At 40.8% G+C, this 18,902-nt stretch overlaps 1 protein-coding gene across 1 annotated transcript in view; it reads right to left on the bottom strand.

The window, feature by feature from the left end:
• The window catches only part of Ythdf2 (YTH N6-methyladenosine RNA binding protein F2), a 34,796-nt gene extending 21,024 nt beyond the window's left edge, over nt 1-13,772 (bottom strand). Inside the window, exons 1-5 of the mRNA XM_046468754.2 lie at nt 13,547-13,772; nt 13,019-13,043; nt 12,367-12,446; nt 7,004-8,587; nt 876-942 (exon numbers count right to left, since the gene is read on the bottom strand). Of these exons, the coding sequence (XP_046324710.1) occupies nt 876-942; nt 7,004-8,587; nt 12,367-12,446; nt 13,019-13,043; nt 13,547-13,573 (1,783 nt within the window). The 5' untranslated portion in view covers nt 13,574-13,772. The remainder of the gene's footprint in view (nt 1-875; nt 943-7,003; nt 8,588-12,366; nt 12,447-13,018; nt 13,044-13,546) is intronic.
• Between the last annotated feature and the right edge of the window lie 5,130 nt (nt 13,773-18,902).

Consider the following 18,902-nt stretch of genomic DNA (forward strand, 5'->3'; position numbering starts at 1 on the left):
GAAAAATTTAAAGAGTAGGGTGTGGTGACCCACATACCTTAGGAGTTTGAGCTCAGTCAGTCTCCAGTGCTAGGGTGTAGCTCAGTGGTAAGAGTACGTGCCTAGTATGCAGGGGGCCCTGGGTTCAATCCCCAATATTGCAAAAACAAATATCTATCCTATTCCCATCATATCTTTTTTAACCAAAAACCCGGCCCTTCATAAGACATATTATTATGAGAAACAGACATTTATAAAACAATGTGGTAAGAAGTGTGTTGTGTATTCACTGAAGTTATTATTATATATTTATATATTCATGTTGGTTCACCTCTACTTCTACAAGCTTTCCTTGCCTTCCTTCCTTTAAAGGTTACATCTAGAAATTCCTCCATCCTGACTCAAATTATACTTTACTCCTGTCCTTCCCCCTCTAGCTTTTTCGTTAATTTTTTTAAAAAAATATTGTTTTAGTTGGTAGTTGGACCCAATATCTTTATTTTATTTTTATGTGGTGCTGAGGATCGAACCCAGCACCCCACACGTGCTAGGTTAGCGCTCTACTGCTGAGCCACAACCCCAGCCCCATAGTTTTTTAAAAACCAACTTTGTACCTATCGACAGATTTCAGTATCAAACTAGCTGCACGAATATTTCATTCACCATCTTTTTTTCCTAATCTGACCTCCAAACTTTCCTTTGGTATACCCATTCCACAATGCCACTATTAAACTTGTTCTTAAACTATAAACTATTTTCTGTTCCAAGTATCATCTGTACACTGTTACAGATTTGGGTTGTTCCGCACCCATATTCACTCTTTACAAAATACCTGTAGCTATCAATAGTTGACACATTCTGAGGCCACTTCTAAGATTGTTCTATGACTAATTTACCTATACTCCATTCTGGGTTAGGCAACCAACCTCCTTCAAGCTTCCATACTGGCACTTCAGGTAAAATCTTAAAAAAAAAAAAAAACAACTTTATATTTTGTACTATTATCCACCACTAATAACATAAGGTTCCCTGACAATACATTCTTCATTTCTCTGCAGTATCTAGGTCCCAGCAAAGATGTTCAAAGAAAAGTTAAATAGCTCCATCTTGCGTTTTATTAGACTGTTTAAGAATTAAATATATTTGAAATCACTCCCAAGTCACCATTTTTAGGTCTTGAAAATAGGAATAATTCTAGGTCTTAAGGAAATTCTTCCATTTCCACTTAATAAAACATGACATTTTAAATACTATAAACTTCAAGCTGTTGCTGTCATAACCAAATTGCTTTTTCAGTCATTCAAAAAATAACTTATATACCTAAGTCTAACGTTATGCTAGGAGGCTTTAACAGAAGTAGTCTCTACTACCTCCCTCTACTAGAGTACTTCCCTTATTCTTAACCTGTAGAGGGCTAGAAATATAAAACGTAAATTAAATCAACTTCTGATGTTTCTAAAAAGCCATCACTAATGGACAGAATAAGTCTCTCTTGCTGGCAGACTATCCCAAAGTTAGTCAAAAGAGCAGAGTGCGGTGGTCCACACCTATAATCCCAGTGGCTTGGGAGACTAAGGCAGGAGGATTACAAGTTCAAAGACAGCCTCAGCAACTTAGCGAGACCCTGTCTCTAATAAAATATTTTTAAAAAAGGTCCAGGGATGTGGCTCAGTAGTTAAGCACCTCTGGGTTCAATCTCCAGTACCCAAAAAAAAAAAAAAAAAAGAAGAAAAAAAGAATAGTCAAAAGAGAAGGTTTTGTACCAGAGATTTAAGCCAGGGGTGCTTAATCACTGAGTGACATAACCAGCCCTTTTTATTTTAAGACAGGGTCTTAACTTAGAGGTTTGCTAAATTGCTGATTGGTCTCCAAATTGTAATCCTCCTCTCTCAGCCTCCCAAATCACTGCATGACACGCAAAACATTCTTACTATTGTCTTCTGGATAATAGCTTCCCACCAATTTCCTCAACAACAACAACAAATTTGGTAAGAACAAAAAGACCCATATACCAATATATGACAGCCAAGACCTCCAAAAAGCATACACCCTTGGACCTAGCCTAAAAAAAAAATAATTTTAACACAGAAAGATACTCACTGTATTATTTTATCTGGAAAAGGTTATAAAGAAAAGCCCTGCACAGTGTATACCTGCAACTCCGGAAGTTGAGACAGGAGGATCAGGAGTTGAAAGCCAGCCTCAGCAATTTAGCAAGGCTCTGAACAACTTAGTGAGACCACGTATCAAAACAAAAAAAGAGCTGGTGATGCGGCTAAGGGGTTAAGTGCACCAAGGTTCAACCCCTCGTACCAAAAAAAAGTTATAAAAATTACAAAATATGAATTACTGGCATTCAACTATAGGGACCGGTAAATTACAGCAAATCTATGACAGGACACTATGAGGTCATCAAAAGTGATGTCACAAAATCATATTTAACAATTAAGAGAGGCTAGCGTTGCTTAAAGTATGAGGCACTGGGTTTATTCTCAGCACAGCATATAAATAAGAGAACAAAGGTCCATCAATAACGTAAGAAAAAAAATTAGGAAAATGTTCTTTAAAAATACAGAAAGCAGGTTACAAAACAGTTTCTGTGGTATACAATACCAAATAAATAACTATCAAAAATGTCACTGAAATTCACTGGAAATATCAAGCCAGACAGATCCAATGCTTGAAGCCTCTATACCACTGAATTAGATTATATGACAAAATAAGTCAGTAATAATAGATTAAAATGGCTGTGGTTCTGACTGCTTCAGTTTGTTTTGGCAAAACACCAGTCCAATCATAGAATTAGTCCAGCCTAAGCAATTCAATCACAGAATTTTAGACAACTGTGACATCATCATCAGGATCAAGTTTAATTTCTTCACTACTTATGGTTGAGCTACTGTTCCTATTTGTCATGAATACCTTTTTTGCACACTTGTAAATAATACAAAGGTGTACATACAAACACCCTATCTATGAGTTTAATGCCTCATTAAGCTAAGTTCCATTCTTATGAAATTTGTTCTTAGAAGCCTAATTAAAGAATCTAAGAACAGCTATGTAAGAATGTTAAGGATACTAGTAACCAATAAGAGAAGTAAGGCAATACTGAATGAAATGGTAACTGGGCTTAGAAGCAATCATAAGCACCTTCCTGAAACCCCAGCAGCTCTTCTTACAGAAAGTAAACTAAAACATAATCTGACATGAGTATAAAAAATTTAATTTTTTGTTTGGTGGTTTATTTACCAGCCCAAGAGCAATTGAGATATTCAATGATCAACAGTCTTTATTAAATGTTTTTGAAGAACTATTAATAACAGACCCATAAAAAAAACACCCCCAACACACCCCAAAAGTTCTTTTTTCCCCCTTGAACCCAGGCAGGGCACATGCTAAGGCAAACACTACCCCTGAACTACATCCCCAGGTCTAAGAATTAGTTATCTTTTAATAAAGACCTTAAACTTTTATTATTACAACTCTTCCAGAAAAACATAAAAAAGCTGGTCAATTCTAACACATGTCTACTTTTGGGGGGAGGGGGAGTGGGAGGTAAATGAAGATTGGATTCAGGAGTACTCTACTACTGAGTTTCATTCCCAGCACTTATTTTTTGAGTCAGGGCCTCACCAAGTTGCCCAGGCTAGCTTTGAACTTAGGATCCTCCTGCTTCAGCCTCCCAAACAGATGGGAACACAGGCATGTAACACTGAACTTGGTTGGCCCCATGCCTGTTTACAAAGTTCAATTATCATTCACTGAATCACTCTAGAGAATTTAATCCAAACACATCCTTATATCAACTAAGTAGACCTGACATATAGTCGATGTTTTACACCAAGAAACTGGAAATAATGTAATTTCAAGTTGAAAACAGAACTGAAATGCCTAAATACCATGATAGAATCCTATAAAAAGTTATAGCTTCAGAAGAGAAACCTGAAAGGCTCTTTTAAATATGACACCACTTATTGAATCAGGTTCCAACTTTGTTTGCAGCTCTGAAAATGACAGTTAAATAAAGTAAAATGATATTAAAAAATATATATATATCAACTAAGTAGCAAGGTCCAGGTACTCAGAAAGCTGAGGCAACCGCAAGTTTGAGGCCAGCCTGGGCAACTTAGCTGAACCATTTCAAGATAAAAAAGTGCTGGGGATGCATCTCAGTGTAGGGTTCCCCCCCAAGTTCAATCTCCAGTACCACAAAGTTAAAAAAAAATATATGGATTGGGGTTGCAGTTCAGTTGTAGAGTACTTGTGGTCCCTAAATCCAATTCCTAGTGCTGCAAAATTTTTAAATAAGAGTCAACATTAATTAACAGTACCCAAGTTTGTTTTTGGTGCCCCCCCAAACTTCATTTTGAAACCCAGGTTTCCCCTTTGGGTCATAACACACAGAACTTACCTTTAACATCTATACTATGCATTCCTTTAAAAACAAATAAATAACACTTTCCTCTTTGCCTTCCTGCTTTTAATAAGAGGTAGGACAAACCAAGCACAGTGGCACACTCCTGCATCCAGCGACTTGGGAGGCTGAGGCAGGAGTAATCATAAGTTTGAGGCCAGCCTAAGCAACTCAAGGAGACCCTGTCTCAAAATAGAAAATAAAGAGAGCTAGGGATGTAACTCAGTGGTAAAGCACCCCTGGGTTTAATCCAAAGAAGAAAAAAAAAAAAAAAATAGTAAGACAGAACTCTGCCAACAAGAAGTAAAGATTCCTAATATGAAATGGTATAATTTTCTTTTTTTTTTTTAAATTTAATTTTTTTTTTTTTTAAGTTTTAAGTGGATACAATCTCTTTATTTTTTTTAATGTGGTGTTGAGGATCAAACCCAGTGCCTCATGCATACTAGGTGTGCACTCTACCACTGAGCCACATCCCAAGCCCCTGAAATGGTATAATTTTCAAGTGGTTAAACCAAGCATCTAAAAGGCTCTCATAGATGTTCATAATAATCTGCTATGCCACTACATGATACCTATGAAAATCATGACCTTCTATCTTCTTATCCTGTAGAAACAGGAGCCTGAGAAGATATCTTTAAAATCCTTCAGAATCAGTAAACTATCATTTTCTACAAGATTATATTTTTTTATGAGCTTTATAGTTATACATAGCAGATTTATCCTAACAAACCCATACTCGCATGGAATTCAATTTCAGTTCATGATTCCCACCTTACATTAACTTCTAAACTATTAAAACTTTGGGGTAAGAGCCAGGCACAGTAGTGCACACCTATAATCCCAGCAATTCAGGAGGCTAAAGCAGAATCTTCCAAGTTCAAGGGCAGCCTCAGCAACTCAACAAGATACTTTTTAATACTTATAGTGAGACCCTGTCTCAAAATAAAAAACCACTTTGGGGTAAGAGAGGACTTCAAAGGACTATCAGACAATGTTTTTGCTATCAACTTTTCAATAACCTGGCACTCCATTACCAATGCTTTTAGTGTCATAACAAGTGTATCTCCATTTCTTATTCATCTGTTTATACTAGAAAGCAAGATGGCAACTATCCTTACTTTAGTTGAAAATTATGCACCTCCAAATAATATCTACCAAAGAGCCCTTCACCCATTGCTCAAGGGAATTATAATCTTGAGGCATGAGGCCTCAGATCCTATACCTTATACAAGATCCGTATGAATTCATACAAATTTAAGGAAAATACTTTTACATGAGCTTAGTAAATTTTTTTTTTTAATATCTAAAGTTAACCAACCCAGGACTCTAGAAGAAAAATGTTCTCTTTTGTCCATAATCTTTTCATCTATTTTCTTCCATTTAAGAGTATCTATGTGGGGGCTGGGATTGTGGCTTAGTGGTAGAGCACTGAGCCTAGCATGTGCTAGGCCCTGGGTTCGATCCTCGGCACCACATAAAAATAAATAAATAAAATAAAGATACTGTTTCCAACTACAACTAAAAAATACATATTAAAAAAAAAAAGTAATCTATGTCGGTCATGGTGGCTCACAACTATAATCCTAGGGACTAGTGAGTCTGAGGCAGGAGGATCACAAATTCAAGGACAGCCTCAGCAATTTAGTGAGATACTGTCTCAAAAATAAATGAGAAATGGCTGGGGATACGGCTCAGTGGTTAAGTGCCCCTGGGTTCAATCCCTGATTACCACCTCCTCCCCATGCAAAAAGGCTAAGTACTAGATAATATCCAATCTGCCCAACCAGTATTTTTTTGTTTAATCATGGTCCCAAAAGTTTACATGTACTCAGTAATACCCATAAAACAAGCATTACCAACTCTCTCAAATAAACACTTCAGTTTGGATTCATTCTCTATTCTGCCCAAGATTCCCACGTTACAGAGGAATCAGTAAAAAGTGATTCTTGAGATACAAAAAAAAGTCAGAAACAGGAGATGAGATTTTTCTGAATATCTATTTACCAAGTTTTATATAACAAAAAGTAGTTTCTATGGCTGCAGATGTGGCTCAGTGGTTGAGTACTTGCCTAGCACACGAAGCCCTGGGTTTGATCCCCAGCACTCTGGAGAGCAGAGATTACACTGAAGATCACAAAGAACAGAACAAGAAAGTTCTGAAAAACACTGCCAACAGTCACAGGAAAGCCAAAAGATTTCAGGGGTTGGTAACACACCAATTCTTAAAAATAACCACAAAACCCCACCAAGCCAAAAAATAATTCCAATGGAGAACTTCCATATTTTTCTCTCCCATATTACAACCTTAATCTTTCTACTTTAATTTCCATCATTCTATCATTTCAATTATTCCCTTTGCATTTCACCTTTCTGCATCAAACAAGTACAATTTCTTGGCAGTTTAAGTCCATATTTGTCTCCCATGAATGTTCTCACCTTCCTTCACACTAAGATTCAAATATTAAGACCAATTATACTTCCATAAAGCCTTGAACTGTTAAGTGATGTTATTTACAGAGCTTTTATTAGCATTCACTATAATACCTCTCCCGTTCTCTCTAGTCCCTCCTCCTTCCTTAAAAATCTTAAGAATGGTAAGCTGGTTACCTTTTTAACACTTTCTTCTTCCTCTTGGCGTTTCTCATAGTGTGAGAAGTCATCGAAAATGGAAGTGGTGTGCTTGTAGCTGGCTATGATTTTCAACACCTGCTTTGCCTTTTCCAGAGGCACTTCCTGAGTGTCTCTAGAGTTGGTCACTGGTTTATTCTCGTTGTTCTCTAGACGAATGTGTCGCAGTTGACTATTGGGAACGTCCTTCACAAAAATCCATCTGACATCAAAACGACCCTTCCATTTGTCCTGGGACCACACGCCTGCACATGTGTTGTAGTCCACAGCAGATTTCATTTCTGCAACGCCACAGAAGTGTCCACTGCCGTTGACACTGAAAAGTAAGTAAACGGGGCCTTTCCCGTTCATGGAACGATAAGCAGCATCCAGTCTCTTGTTACCATGCTCTGTGCTGCACCAGATATTATACTTAATGGAACGGTGGATATCGTCCTCAGAGTAGCTTTTAATGATGAAAACCCGGCCATGTTTCAGATTCCAGTCAAAATCCTTGGGGTTATAATTATTAATGGACCGCAGCTTCTCCAACACTGGGTGAGGTTCGGAAGGAGTAGATCCAGAGCCAGTCTGAGACTGTCCTACTCCATTACCATCCACCCCATTATGACCAAACCCTGTGCCACGGTTCCGAGGTGCTACCCAGCGGGTTGGCTGAGCTGCCTGTTGCTGGACTGAGATTTGGGCAGGCTGTGGTGGAGGTGGAGGCAATGGCTGTGTCTGTTGCCCTACTGATGCCTGAGCCACTGGTGGGCTATTGTTAGCCTGCTGACCTACAGGCTGGGGAGACCCCTGGGTTGGCTGACCTATATTCTGAACCAAAGCCTGTGAGGGGGCTTTTGCCACAGGACCCTTGTTATCCCAAGTTCCAATATCCATGTTATGCTTTATTGGGGGTGGTGGAAGACTTGACCCTGCAATACCATTCTTGGTCTTCAGCTTGGGTTGTTGTTTTGCAGGCTTGCTAGCAATATCAGCCCAAGATGCTGGTTTTGGAGGAGCAATGGTAGCCGGAGGCAAACTATTGGAAGCCACGATGTTACTAGTAATTGACCCACTACCAACAGCAGAACCTACAACTTTTGGAACACTGCTTGCAACTTCTGTGCTACCCAGCTTCAGAGCTGCCATCCCTTGGTCTATAGTATTCATGCCAGGAGCCTTATTGAGGGTCTCATTGGCAAAAGCTGACTGTCCATCAATCATGGCTCCACCTAAGGAGCTAGGTGCATAAGCATAATTGCTACTATATCCAGAGCTCTGAGTAGACTGTCCCTGAGAACTGTTATTTCCCCATGCTGAGAAGTCGATCCCACTAGGAAAAAAATTAAAACCATGCTGACCAAGAAATGGAGTGCTACCTAGGGCTCCTGGCTGCCCAAACATTGCATCTGGTAGGAAGTGGGGCTCTCCGTTGCTCAGCTGTCCATAAGAAGTTAGATAGGGCATGGCTGTGTCACCCCCCGTAGACCAAGCAGCTTCACCCAAAGAATAGGAGAAGCCAATGGAGGGGCTGTAGTAACTGGGTAAGTAGGAGTCTGACATAGCAGTATATGCATTATTCTGTGGAAGAAAGAAAGAGGCAAATCAATCAAAAAAATAACAGAACATTTTCTCCCCCATTAATCAAGTATTTCAGCCAAATCTACCATTAAAAAACAGGAGAACAGCACATTCAATAATCTCTTTCTGTAAACTCACTGGTGTCCTTGTATTCTAAGGAATTTTGGTACGTTAAGTGAAATGTTTAAGCATTATGATTAAGCTGATATGTAAAATAAATATGAACCTTAACTTTAATACATTCAGGAAAAAAACACCTAGTTCATCAAAAGTATGTCTTGCTCTATGTTAAGCGTTGGACTGAAACTTTTATTAAAATCAATTATCAATTTAGAAAGAGAAAAAAAACTATCAGAGGGAGGGAGGAGAAGAACCACTGAGGAGTAAAATAAAACAAATTATATTCCATGCATATATGATTATGTCAAAACAAACTCCTCTATTCCGTATAACTATAATGCATTAACAAGACAATTAAAAAATAATAATTATCTTTGGATTTAAGGAGTGGGACTTTTGGAAAAGCAGGAGTATTTATGTTTCCTACCAAAACCAGATTAATAGGTCCATGTGCAGGGGGTGGGGGGACTGGGAATTTTAAGATCTAACACAAGCATCAATCATAAAATTTTGTGCTATCCTCTTGGAAAACCATCTAGGAATGTCAAAAAATGCCACTATTATTATAACCTGGAAAGAAAATGTTCAGTGGCTTCCAGAGGACTTAAAATGAGAAAACTTTTATTTCACCTATAAAATCAAAGATCTGTAACTTGAGATGCACAATTTTCTATTAGAAATAGGAAAAGTAAAATTAAAGACACCATACATCCACACTCCTTTAAAAAAAAAAAGTAGTCAAAATATGAATTCATGTACAATTAATCTTCATATTAGGATATAAATTTTATTACAAAACCCTCAATCACTAGATCTTTAGTTTGTGCCTAACAGAATTTTTAAATAAATCTTAAGAGCTTACAGAACACCCCTTAAGTGAAAAGCCAGAAGTATGTATACCTTGACATAGATAAAAATCACCTAACTCCAATAGTTCTGATAATTTAAGGATTCATTAACTAGTCAATTGAATCTTATAAATTAAGAGTCTAAGATAAACGTATCTACCTAAGCTTGTATTACCAAGGTCAATAATACTCTTTAGCCATAAAAAACGCATCTCTTCAATATTAAAAATTTTCAGGGCTAGGGTTGTGGCTCAGTGGCAGAGCACTTGCATCGCACATGAGACACGGGGTCTGATCCTCAGCACCACATAAAAATAAACAAAATAGGGGCTGGGGATGTGGCTCAAGTAGTAGCCATTCGCCTAGCACGCATGAGACCCTGGGTTCGATTCTCAGCACCACATAAAAATATTGCGTCCACCTAAAACTAAAAAAATAAATATTTAAATAAATAAATAAATAAATAAAATAAAGATACTGTGTCCATGTATAACTAATGTTTTTTAAAAAATTCAACTAATGGGATATGATAAAATGGCTGCATTTTCCTTGGCCAATTAAATTTGTCATTAAAGACAAAGTTAAAACTTTCCACACATTTCCTCTCAAATTTAAAAATTCTCCAAGACAGTGTTAAAATTTTAACACAGACTCAAATCCATTACGTATAAGAAACTTAGTACTCAGGAGGCTGAGGCAAGAGAATTCCAAGTTCAAGGCCCACCTAGGCAATTTAGCAAGACTGTCTCAAAATAAAAAATAAAAGGGGCAGGACATAAAAAATAAATAAAGTTGTAAATGAATTAACATGTGTGAAGCCCTGGGTTTCAGCCCCATGCCAAAAGAAGTACACAAAATTATTCTTGATAAACTACCAAAAAAAAAAAATCTTTCTTCATCTACTTATTCAACATTTCTTCCCCCCCCCCTTTTTTAAAAAATGGGCATTTAAGCTTTGACTTTAAGAAAACTTAAATGTGCTTAATATCAGAGATTATGCCAAACTATAGCTGAATGCCTACACCTGAATTGGCAGGTTCCTATGTGCCCCTGAGCTCAAAAAATCTGAATTATGCAATGTTTTACAAGAATTACCTCAAATTATGTTTCTAAATGTTCCCACTCTCCCTGTTATAATGATTATATAAGTAAACTACTTCAATATCAGGAATCTATTAGTTCATTCCTCTACTTCCTTCCCTATTTTTCCTGATTAACTGGATGCCTTTTCTGAAATTTTTTCCAATCACTTAGGTGGTTTTATTTTGTTGCAACACTAGGGATCAAACCCAAGGTCTCATGCATGCCAGCCACTGAACCAGTTTCCTAGCCCTACTTAGGTGACTTCTATACTTCCAATGCAAAAAATCTTCGAGGAAATCTAAAAGCTTTATGTATGTAACTATCAGGTCCAAATATGGCTCCGCACTAACACGTCAAATTATTGAACACTACCAACTGCATTTCATACAGCATATGTTCAGAATTTATACAAATGTTCCATGAACTTCTTGATCTTTTACAATCTTAGAAGAGATCTTGACTTTTCTCCTTTTGATCTATTAATCTGAAGTTATATTAGCTAAAATTTTCTGAGTCCCTCTGGGACCTGAAATAGTAATACAAAAGAACTATTGAATCAAACAAGTTTCTACATGCACAGGTCATATTAACAGTATGTGAATAGACATGCAACTAATCTTCGCATTACAAGGCTTTACACTGCAAAAACTTAAATCATTTTTGGGGAATGGGGGTTGTGGTGGTACAGAGGATAATATAGGCATAATTCTATTTTTTATTTTTTTCGTAGTTGTAGATGGACAGCATGCCTTTATTTTACTTGTTTATTATGTGGTGTTAAGGATCGAACTTGAGCCTCACAAATGCTAAACAAGTGCTCTGCCACTGAGCTACAGCCCCAGCCCCAGGCACAACTCTTGCACAAGCCCTCTACAACTGAGCTAGCTCTTTACTCAATCATTCTTAGTCTGACGTTAGTTTATGCTAAGCAGCACTTTATTTCATAAATCCTACAGCTCCCTTCAGTGAGAAATGAAAGGTACACAAAGTCTGTCTCTGTAGATGTTAAGTATATCTCAAAATACCAAGTATCTGCAAATGCAGCTCAGTGGTAGAGCACTCGCTGAGCATATGCAAGGCCCTGAGTTCCTCAGTACCCCATGCCCACCCCAAAAAAATAAGTATTAAAATCCAAAATAGTTCTGATAAACTAAGAGCCCATTAACTAGAACTATAGAGAAAGAAAGCAGCCAGCTCTAAATGAAGTTGAGGTGATTTTGTTAGAATTATTCCCATGGGTAGAGGCAGTAGGTACCCAAGTTCAAGGCCAGCCTCAGAAACTTGGTGAGACCCTGTCTCAAAATAAAAAGGCCAGAGAATGTACCTCAGTAGAAAAGGGCCCCTGGGTTCAATTCCTAGTACCAAAAAAAAAAAAAAAAAAATTCTAACACCATTATTAACCCAATTTTCCTAAAACAGTTTTCTGGAATTTTTCCAGAAAATTTAGCACTGACAAGTAGTCTCATGCTTTGCACTGGAAGACCAATTACTCTAACAGGTATTGCAGTTAGTATACAGTAAAATGTTACCAAAGTACTACAGTCTCAGTACATTGTCTGCTGACAATACAGAGCTAGGAAACTTACAGACTAACATTTGTAACAACTGTTTTATAACACTAATAAGTATTAAGAAAGTGACTCTCCCCTCAAAATGATTGACAGGACAGAGAAAGACCAACATTATGCTACACCCTTTGATCAAATATGTAAATGGTCAATTACTCACGGGCCTTGCCTGTGGACTCAAGTAAGGTTCAAAATCATCATCATTTAATCCATCCTTTTGATGTACAGATCCATTTTGTACTAAAGAAAAAAACTGCAAATTAACAAGTGTAGCAATTCTACAATCTCCCTCCCAAGTCAGTCAAATATATCCTAGCCAGAGAAAAACATAACTAGTTCAGAGAGCAAATAAGTTTGAACTTCAAAAGGATAAATATGAGAGGGCCCAGGCAAGATTCCTGAGTGAAAACGCCTCCCTCCACCCAGCACAAGTTGATCTAAAAAGGTCATTTTATTGGCTCTTCTAGATTACAATTCCTTCCCGCTTCCCCTCCCCCATCACGTGTGAGTTACTTCCAGAAAGTGATCCACGAGGATGAAAAACAAAGGCCTTCTAAGATCTACAGGAAACTAAGGACCTGGGGCATTTCAAAACCAAATCCACCCCCACCCTGAATGAATTACTCCTTGTTAGCGAAAAAGCTGTTCGCCAGCTGCAAGAACCCTCGGAAAGGGTCAAAACACTTAAGCGGGAGGCACCTGTGAACTAAGCGGCTTCCGAGAGGTCCCCTCCCTGGGGCGCTGTCCCGAGACCCCGCCCCCACCGCGGCGTCCCCCTCCCAGCCCGGGGCCACCGGCGGAGCGGGGCTTACCTTTGTTTCCTTGACCTTTGGGTCTCTGCGGACGAAGGGGACCGTCGCGGAGCAGCAAGTTGTCCGGGAAAAAAAACGGAAAGGGAAAGACAAATGAAAGCAGGGCCCGAGAAGGGAATAAAGAAGCAGGCCTGAGGGGAGGCGTCAGGAATGGTGGTGAGGGGGAGGCTGAAAGCGGGAGGCGGGGAAAAGCGCTAGGCCGGCGCGGCCGCGGGAGAAAAAGCGGGGGACGCGCCAGCTGCGACGCGAGGGAGCCAGGGCTTCAAGGAAGGGGAAGGAAACGAGGAAGGAAAACCAGGCCCGATGAGGGGAGGGAGCGCGGCGCGGCCGGTGGGTTCCGTGGCCCGGGGAGAAGCGGGAAGAGCGGACCAGGCGCGAGACGCTGGGCGCGGCCGGCCCGAGAGGCCCGAAACCCAGTCCGCGAGAAGCGCCGGCGCGGCTGGGCCAGACCGGGGGCGGCGGGCCCGGGCCTAGTCGGGCTCCGTCTCGCCTCACACAATGGCCGAGGCATGCGGGCTGGGCCTGTACCTGCTCCAAGAGGCTGCTGGCCGACATGGCTCTCGGATCCTCACGGGTGGCGAAGGCAGCGGACTCTCCTCAGGGCGGCAGCAGCGGCGGATGAGCCCTGGCGGCGGGAGCAGGCGGCGCGGCGGCGGCTTTTGTCCCTGACACTCGGGAGCCTCGGCGGACGCAGCGGAGACACAGCGCGCGGCTCGGGCTCCGGCTCCGACTCGGCGACGCTCTAGCCCGAGAACTCAACGCCCGTCTCTATGCTTTTACGCGCGCGCCCGCCCCTCACAGCCGGAATAAGGGCGCCGAGCGGCGGAGGCGGGCGGCGCGCGCGGCGCGAGCGCTGACTCTCACATTCACTCACCCACGCGGAAGGGCCCGGCGCGAAGCACCCCGGGAAGGAAGAGTCTGGGCCGCAGCGCCCTCTGGTGGACTGGAGGAGCGGAAGCGGCCTCCCCACCCCCACCACCTCGGGACTGGGCCTAGGAGGATGCGGGCAACCCGGGTAGCGCCACGAGGTTTTGACTAACACCTGAAGAGAGGACCTTTAGCTTGAGGAAACCCACAATGGCCGGTTTCTCAATAAAAGGGCGGCAGTTGAAGCCCTCGAGACCTTAAATAAACCCGCTTCCCAACTACAAATGAAACCCCGCCCCCATTTTGGAGGGAACCTGAGAGCCCTCCTCATTGAACGCGCCCCCCCCCGCCGCCGCCGCCCCAGGGAAACTTAATGGAACCTGGCTTGGAGGGACATCAAGCACCCATCTCTCTCAGGAATATGTCATCCCCTGTTAGACTGCAAAAAAAGTACCCAAGAGAGCGATACAGCCCCCCCCACACACACACACACACAAAAAAACAACCCTGCTCCCTCACCCCCCCACAAAATAGAGTAGTCACATCTTGGCATTAGGGGATTCCCTTTTCAGAGAAATCGCTGACCCCCAAAATGTGTTAAGTTTATTTCCAGGAAAAAATACACCTCACACATCACATTTTATAAGTACTTCGAATAAGTCCAGAGAACCTATAAATCCATGGACCTTGAGAAGGAACTCAAAGCCAGGCGAGGTGGTGCACGCCTGTAATCCCAACGGACTCAGCGGCTCGGGAGGTGGAGGCAAGAGGATCGCGAGTTCAAAGCCAACTTCAGCAATTTAGCGAGGCCCTAAGCAACTCGGAAAGACCTTGTCTCTAAATGAAATATTTAAAAGGGCTGGGGATGTGGCTCAGTGGTTAAGCACCCCTGAGTTCAATTCCCAGTTCCCCAGTACCAAAAAAAAAAGAACATTCCCCCGGGTGGAGTGGGCACCGCCTGTGAATCCCAGCAACTCAACTGGCTAAGGCAGGAGGGTCCCAAGTTCGAGGCCAGCTTCAACACTTCAAGCCCAAGAAAATTTATTGAAGGGCTGGAGCGCCCCGGTGCACACCTCTCCCCCCCCCCCCCTTTCAAAGCAAAGAACGCCTTTGACCTGGGGCAGGAAGAAAATTAACACCATGCGAACCCTGCTATGGACCACACTTTGTCAGTAAAGGCTCTCAGAAACACATTAAAGCCTTTCAACAACAAAATAGCTATCAGTCTCTCCATTTTACAACTGGGAAAACAGATTAATCTGCCCAAGGTTACAAAGCTATTTAATAGACAGTGCATTTGATAAAGAAATCTTGTAATCAGGACCCAGAATCCAGAGGAGATTCGAAGAATCTAAGAAGAATTGGCAGAAGCATTTTTAGTCAACTCATGCAGGGATAGTTGATACTAGGAAGACTCAATACCTGCTTTTGTTACTGTAAATAGTAGTAAACATATAAGTAATGCACTATTAGTTGTCAACCTAACATAATTCTCTCGCTCAATACGGAAGACTGGTGGACTAAGGAATAAAATAAATGGCATCTTGGATTTTACATTATTATTTTGCTCAAAGTGCTCAATGCATTTTCCTTCCCACAATCACACTTATGGTTGGAATGATGAGGTCAAGCACTAAAGGAGGAAGACTTTTAGTGGAGATGGTAAAATGTCAAGTCTCCAAGGTTAGATCCCACCAAGGGAATAAAATGAACCTACTAAGACTTTTTATTAAAGATAATCAGCCAGTTAACCCCATGGCCCAGATTTATATATGAACTGTGTAAGCTGTTGCCTACACTTACCCTTGGAAGCAACATGGGGTTGTAAAAAGAGGATTAGACTGGGAGTCATATACTACATAGGAAGAGTCTAAACACTGGCTTCCCCATCAGATGTTCAACATTAGGAAAATTACTAAACCCTTCTCAGACTCTCACAATTAAAAAAAAAAAAGAGTTAATAATACCTACCTAACAGGTTTGTTGCAAAGATAAATTTTTTTAAAAAGGCAACTCTTCATATTTTTCCTATGATCTCATTAAGAGAGAGAAGTAAAAACTCCTTACTTCCAATAACATCTTCATGATACAAGAAATTTTGATTAGTTCCTTAGGGATTGCCTTTTCTCCAGTAGTCCCCAGTTAAAATGCAAATATCCTTGGGGAAAGGGCAATCTCTAAACCTGAATTCGTTTACCACATTGGCTTTAACAGGCTCCTGTAGAAACAGAATACACAAGACTGATACATTTAATGATTAGGAAGAAGGAAGGGAAGTATGGAATGTGTGATATCATGTTATGGCTAGGAAAATATAATACTGTACTGGGAATTGGTTTATTTTCTAGTTTTGGCTCTGCCACTGGGTGGATGAAGCATTCCATATCTTTTATCCCCCCCTTGGTTCTAGGGATTGAATAAGTGTGCAAACACTAAGCATACTGCAAACATTGCTATGGAAACACTGAGCCCCAGCAACTTTGGAGGCTGAGGCAGGAGGATCACAGGTTCAAAGCCAGCCTCAGCAATATAGCGAGGCCCTAAACAATTTAGCAAGACCCTGTCTCAAAATAAAAAATAAAAAGGGCTGGGGTGTAGCCCAGAAGCTAAGCACCCTTGGTGTAACAGGGGTTCACTTGATGCTTTGATAATATCCCTTGTGACTATGCGATTTACATGTTTTTTTTTCTTTTTCCCCAATTTTCTTTTCTCTAGCCTTCTCCTTCCTGATCTCCTCCTTGATCTTCTCTCATATTCTTTTCCCTAAACTTCTCCTCCTTGATCTTCTCCTTCCTGATCTCTCCCCAATCTCATTTTCTCTGAATCACCTCTATAAAATCCCCGTTCCTGCTGAGGAGCAGAATCACAGCCTTTGGGACAGGAATCCCTTGTGTACCTCCTTTGCTAGCAAAGCAATAAACCTTCCTTTTCCTTTTTCTCAAAACTGTGTCCTTCTTATTGGATTGGCATCAGGGATAAGGACCAAGCCTTCAGCAACACTGGGTTCAATATTAGTACCAAAAATATATATAAATTTAAAAAAATAAGAATTTCTGTTGGTTCTCTGTACTCCACACCATATACAAACCAAGCCACCCTTGTATATTTCTCAAGTTCAACTGCCACATCTCCCCCATTCTATGTCCCACTGAACTTGTTGCCAAATATGCATTTTTTTCTAGAGCCTATGAGTTTGTACATGCAGTTCTTTTATTTATTTATGCATTGACTTACCCATTTTGGTGCTAGAGATGGAACCCAGGGTCCCACGTATGATAGGCAGGGCTCTACCATTAAGATATACCCCCAGGCACCCCCAGCCTCTTCATACCATACACTGTTCTTTCTGCCTGGAGTGACCTTGTCATCTTTCCTACCCATCTGCTACCGGTCCTTCAATATCATGATGGACGAAGCCCATTTCTTCCTCCAAGCAAAAAGAAGATGCTCTGTTCTATTGAACCCACAAGTACTCTACCACTGAGCTACATGGAGCTTGAGGTGTACATTGGCATATGTGAGGAGGCTCTGGGTTCCATCTTCTGCACCATCAAAAAGTGAAAACAAAGCATCTCTGTTCAGAATGAATATGTTAGTTTCTTCATTGTAAAATGAAGCCAATAATACCATCTATCACATAGGATAGCTGTGAGGATCAAACATATGTTGAGATTAAAAAAAAAATTTTTAAACAACAACAAACACGTTGGGCCTGGGAGAATAGACCAGTGGCAGAACACTTGGCTAGCATGTGTGAAGTTCTGAGTTCCAACCGTGGCACAGCACAAAAAAAAAAAAAAAAGAAAGAAAGAAAGGTGTTACAGTTTAAATATGAGGTGTCTCCCAAGAGCTCATGTGTGAGGCAATGCAAAAAAAAAAAAAGTTTAGAGGTGAAATGATTGGGTTTTGAGAGCCTTAACCTAATCAATGCATAAATCCACTTGAATGAATTAACTGATGGTGACTGTAGGCAGGTAGGACATGCCTTTAGGATTTATATTTTGTCCCTGGTAAGCGAAAGCTCTCTCTCTGCTTCCTGATTGACATGTTCTGAGCTGCTTTCCACCATGATGTTCTGCCTCGCCTCAGGCCCAGGGCAAGGGAGTTGGCAATGGAGTTGGGTCCTCTGAAACTATGAGCCCCAAATAAACTTTTCCTTCTCTACATTGTTCTTATCAGGTCTTTTGGTCACAGCAGAGAAAAAGCTCACTAAGAAAAAGCATGTGTAAAGTGCTTAGAACAATTCGTGGTACATAGTCACCTTCAATGAATACTGTCTATAATTATTATTATTTGTTTACTTTTTGCAGTGCTGGGGATCAGAACCCAGGGGCTCATGTATCCCAGGTAAGCACTCTATCATTGAACCCCATCTCTAGCCCTTAATATAATTATTCATGCATCAAATATTTATCAGGCTTCCACTACATGTCTGGCACTGTTCCAGTTGTGGAAACTACATATTTAGACAAGAAAGTTTCTTGCTCAAGGAGCTTCTATTCTAGAGGGGAGAAAATAAATGTGTCAGATAAGTAAAATAAAGAAAAAGAAAGGAGAGTAGAAGAATATAGGAAGCATAGCACAGGGGGAAATTGCCATTTTTTTAATAGGGTGTGTAGTTAGGAAAGTCCTCCCTGATAAGGTGGCATGTGAACAGAGGCTAGAAGGAAGTGAGGAAATAAGTTTTGTAGTTATCTGGGGGAAGGATATTCTAAGCAGCTGGGTGGGGTGTGGTGGTGCATGCCAATAATCTCAGCACCTTGGGAGGCTGAGGCAGGAGGCTTGTAAATTCAGAGCTGGCCTCAGCATTTTAGTGGTGAGGCTGTCTCAAAACTAAAAAACACAAAAGGGGCTGAGGATGTTGCTCAGTGGTTAAGCCCACCCAAGGGATTTAAATCTCTGGTACCAAAAAAAAAAAAAAAAAAAAAAGACAACAACAAACACAACTATTTAAGTCAGTCAGTCAATCTGGGATTGTCATAGGGAGTTTGTGGGGTTGATGAAGAAGCCATACTGA

Source organism: Marmota monax, unplaced genomic scaffold, assembly GCF_021218885.2.
Source record: "Marmota monax isolate L192 unplaced genomic scaffold, Marmota_monax_Labrador192_F-V1.1 WCK01_AAM20220418_F8-fsc00008, whole genome shotgun sequence".
Classification (NCBI taxonomy): domain Eukaryota; kingdom Metazoa; phylum Chordata; class Mammalia; order Rodentia; family Sciuridae; genus Marmota; species Marmota monax.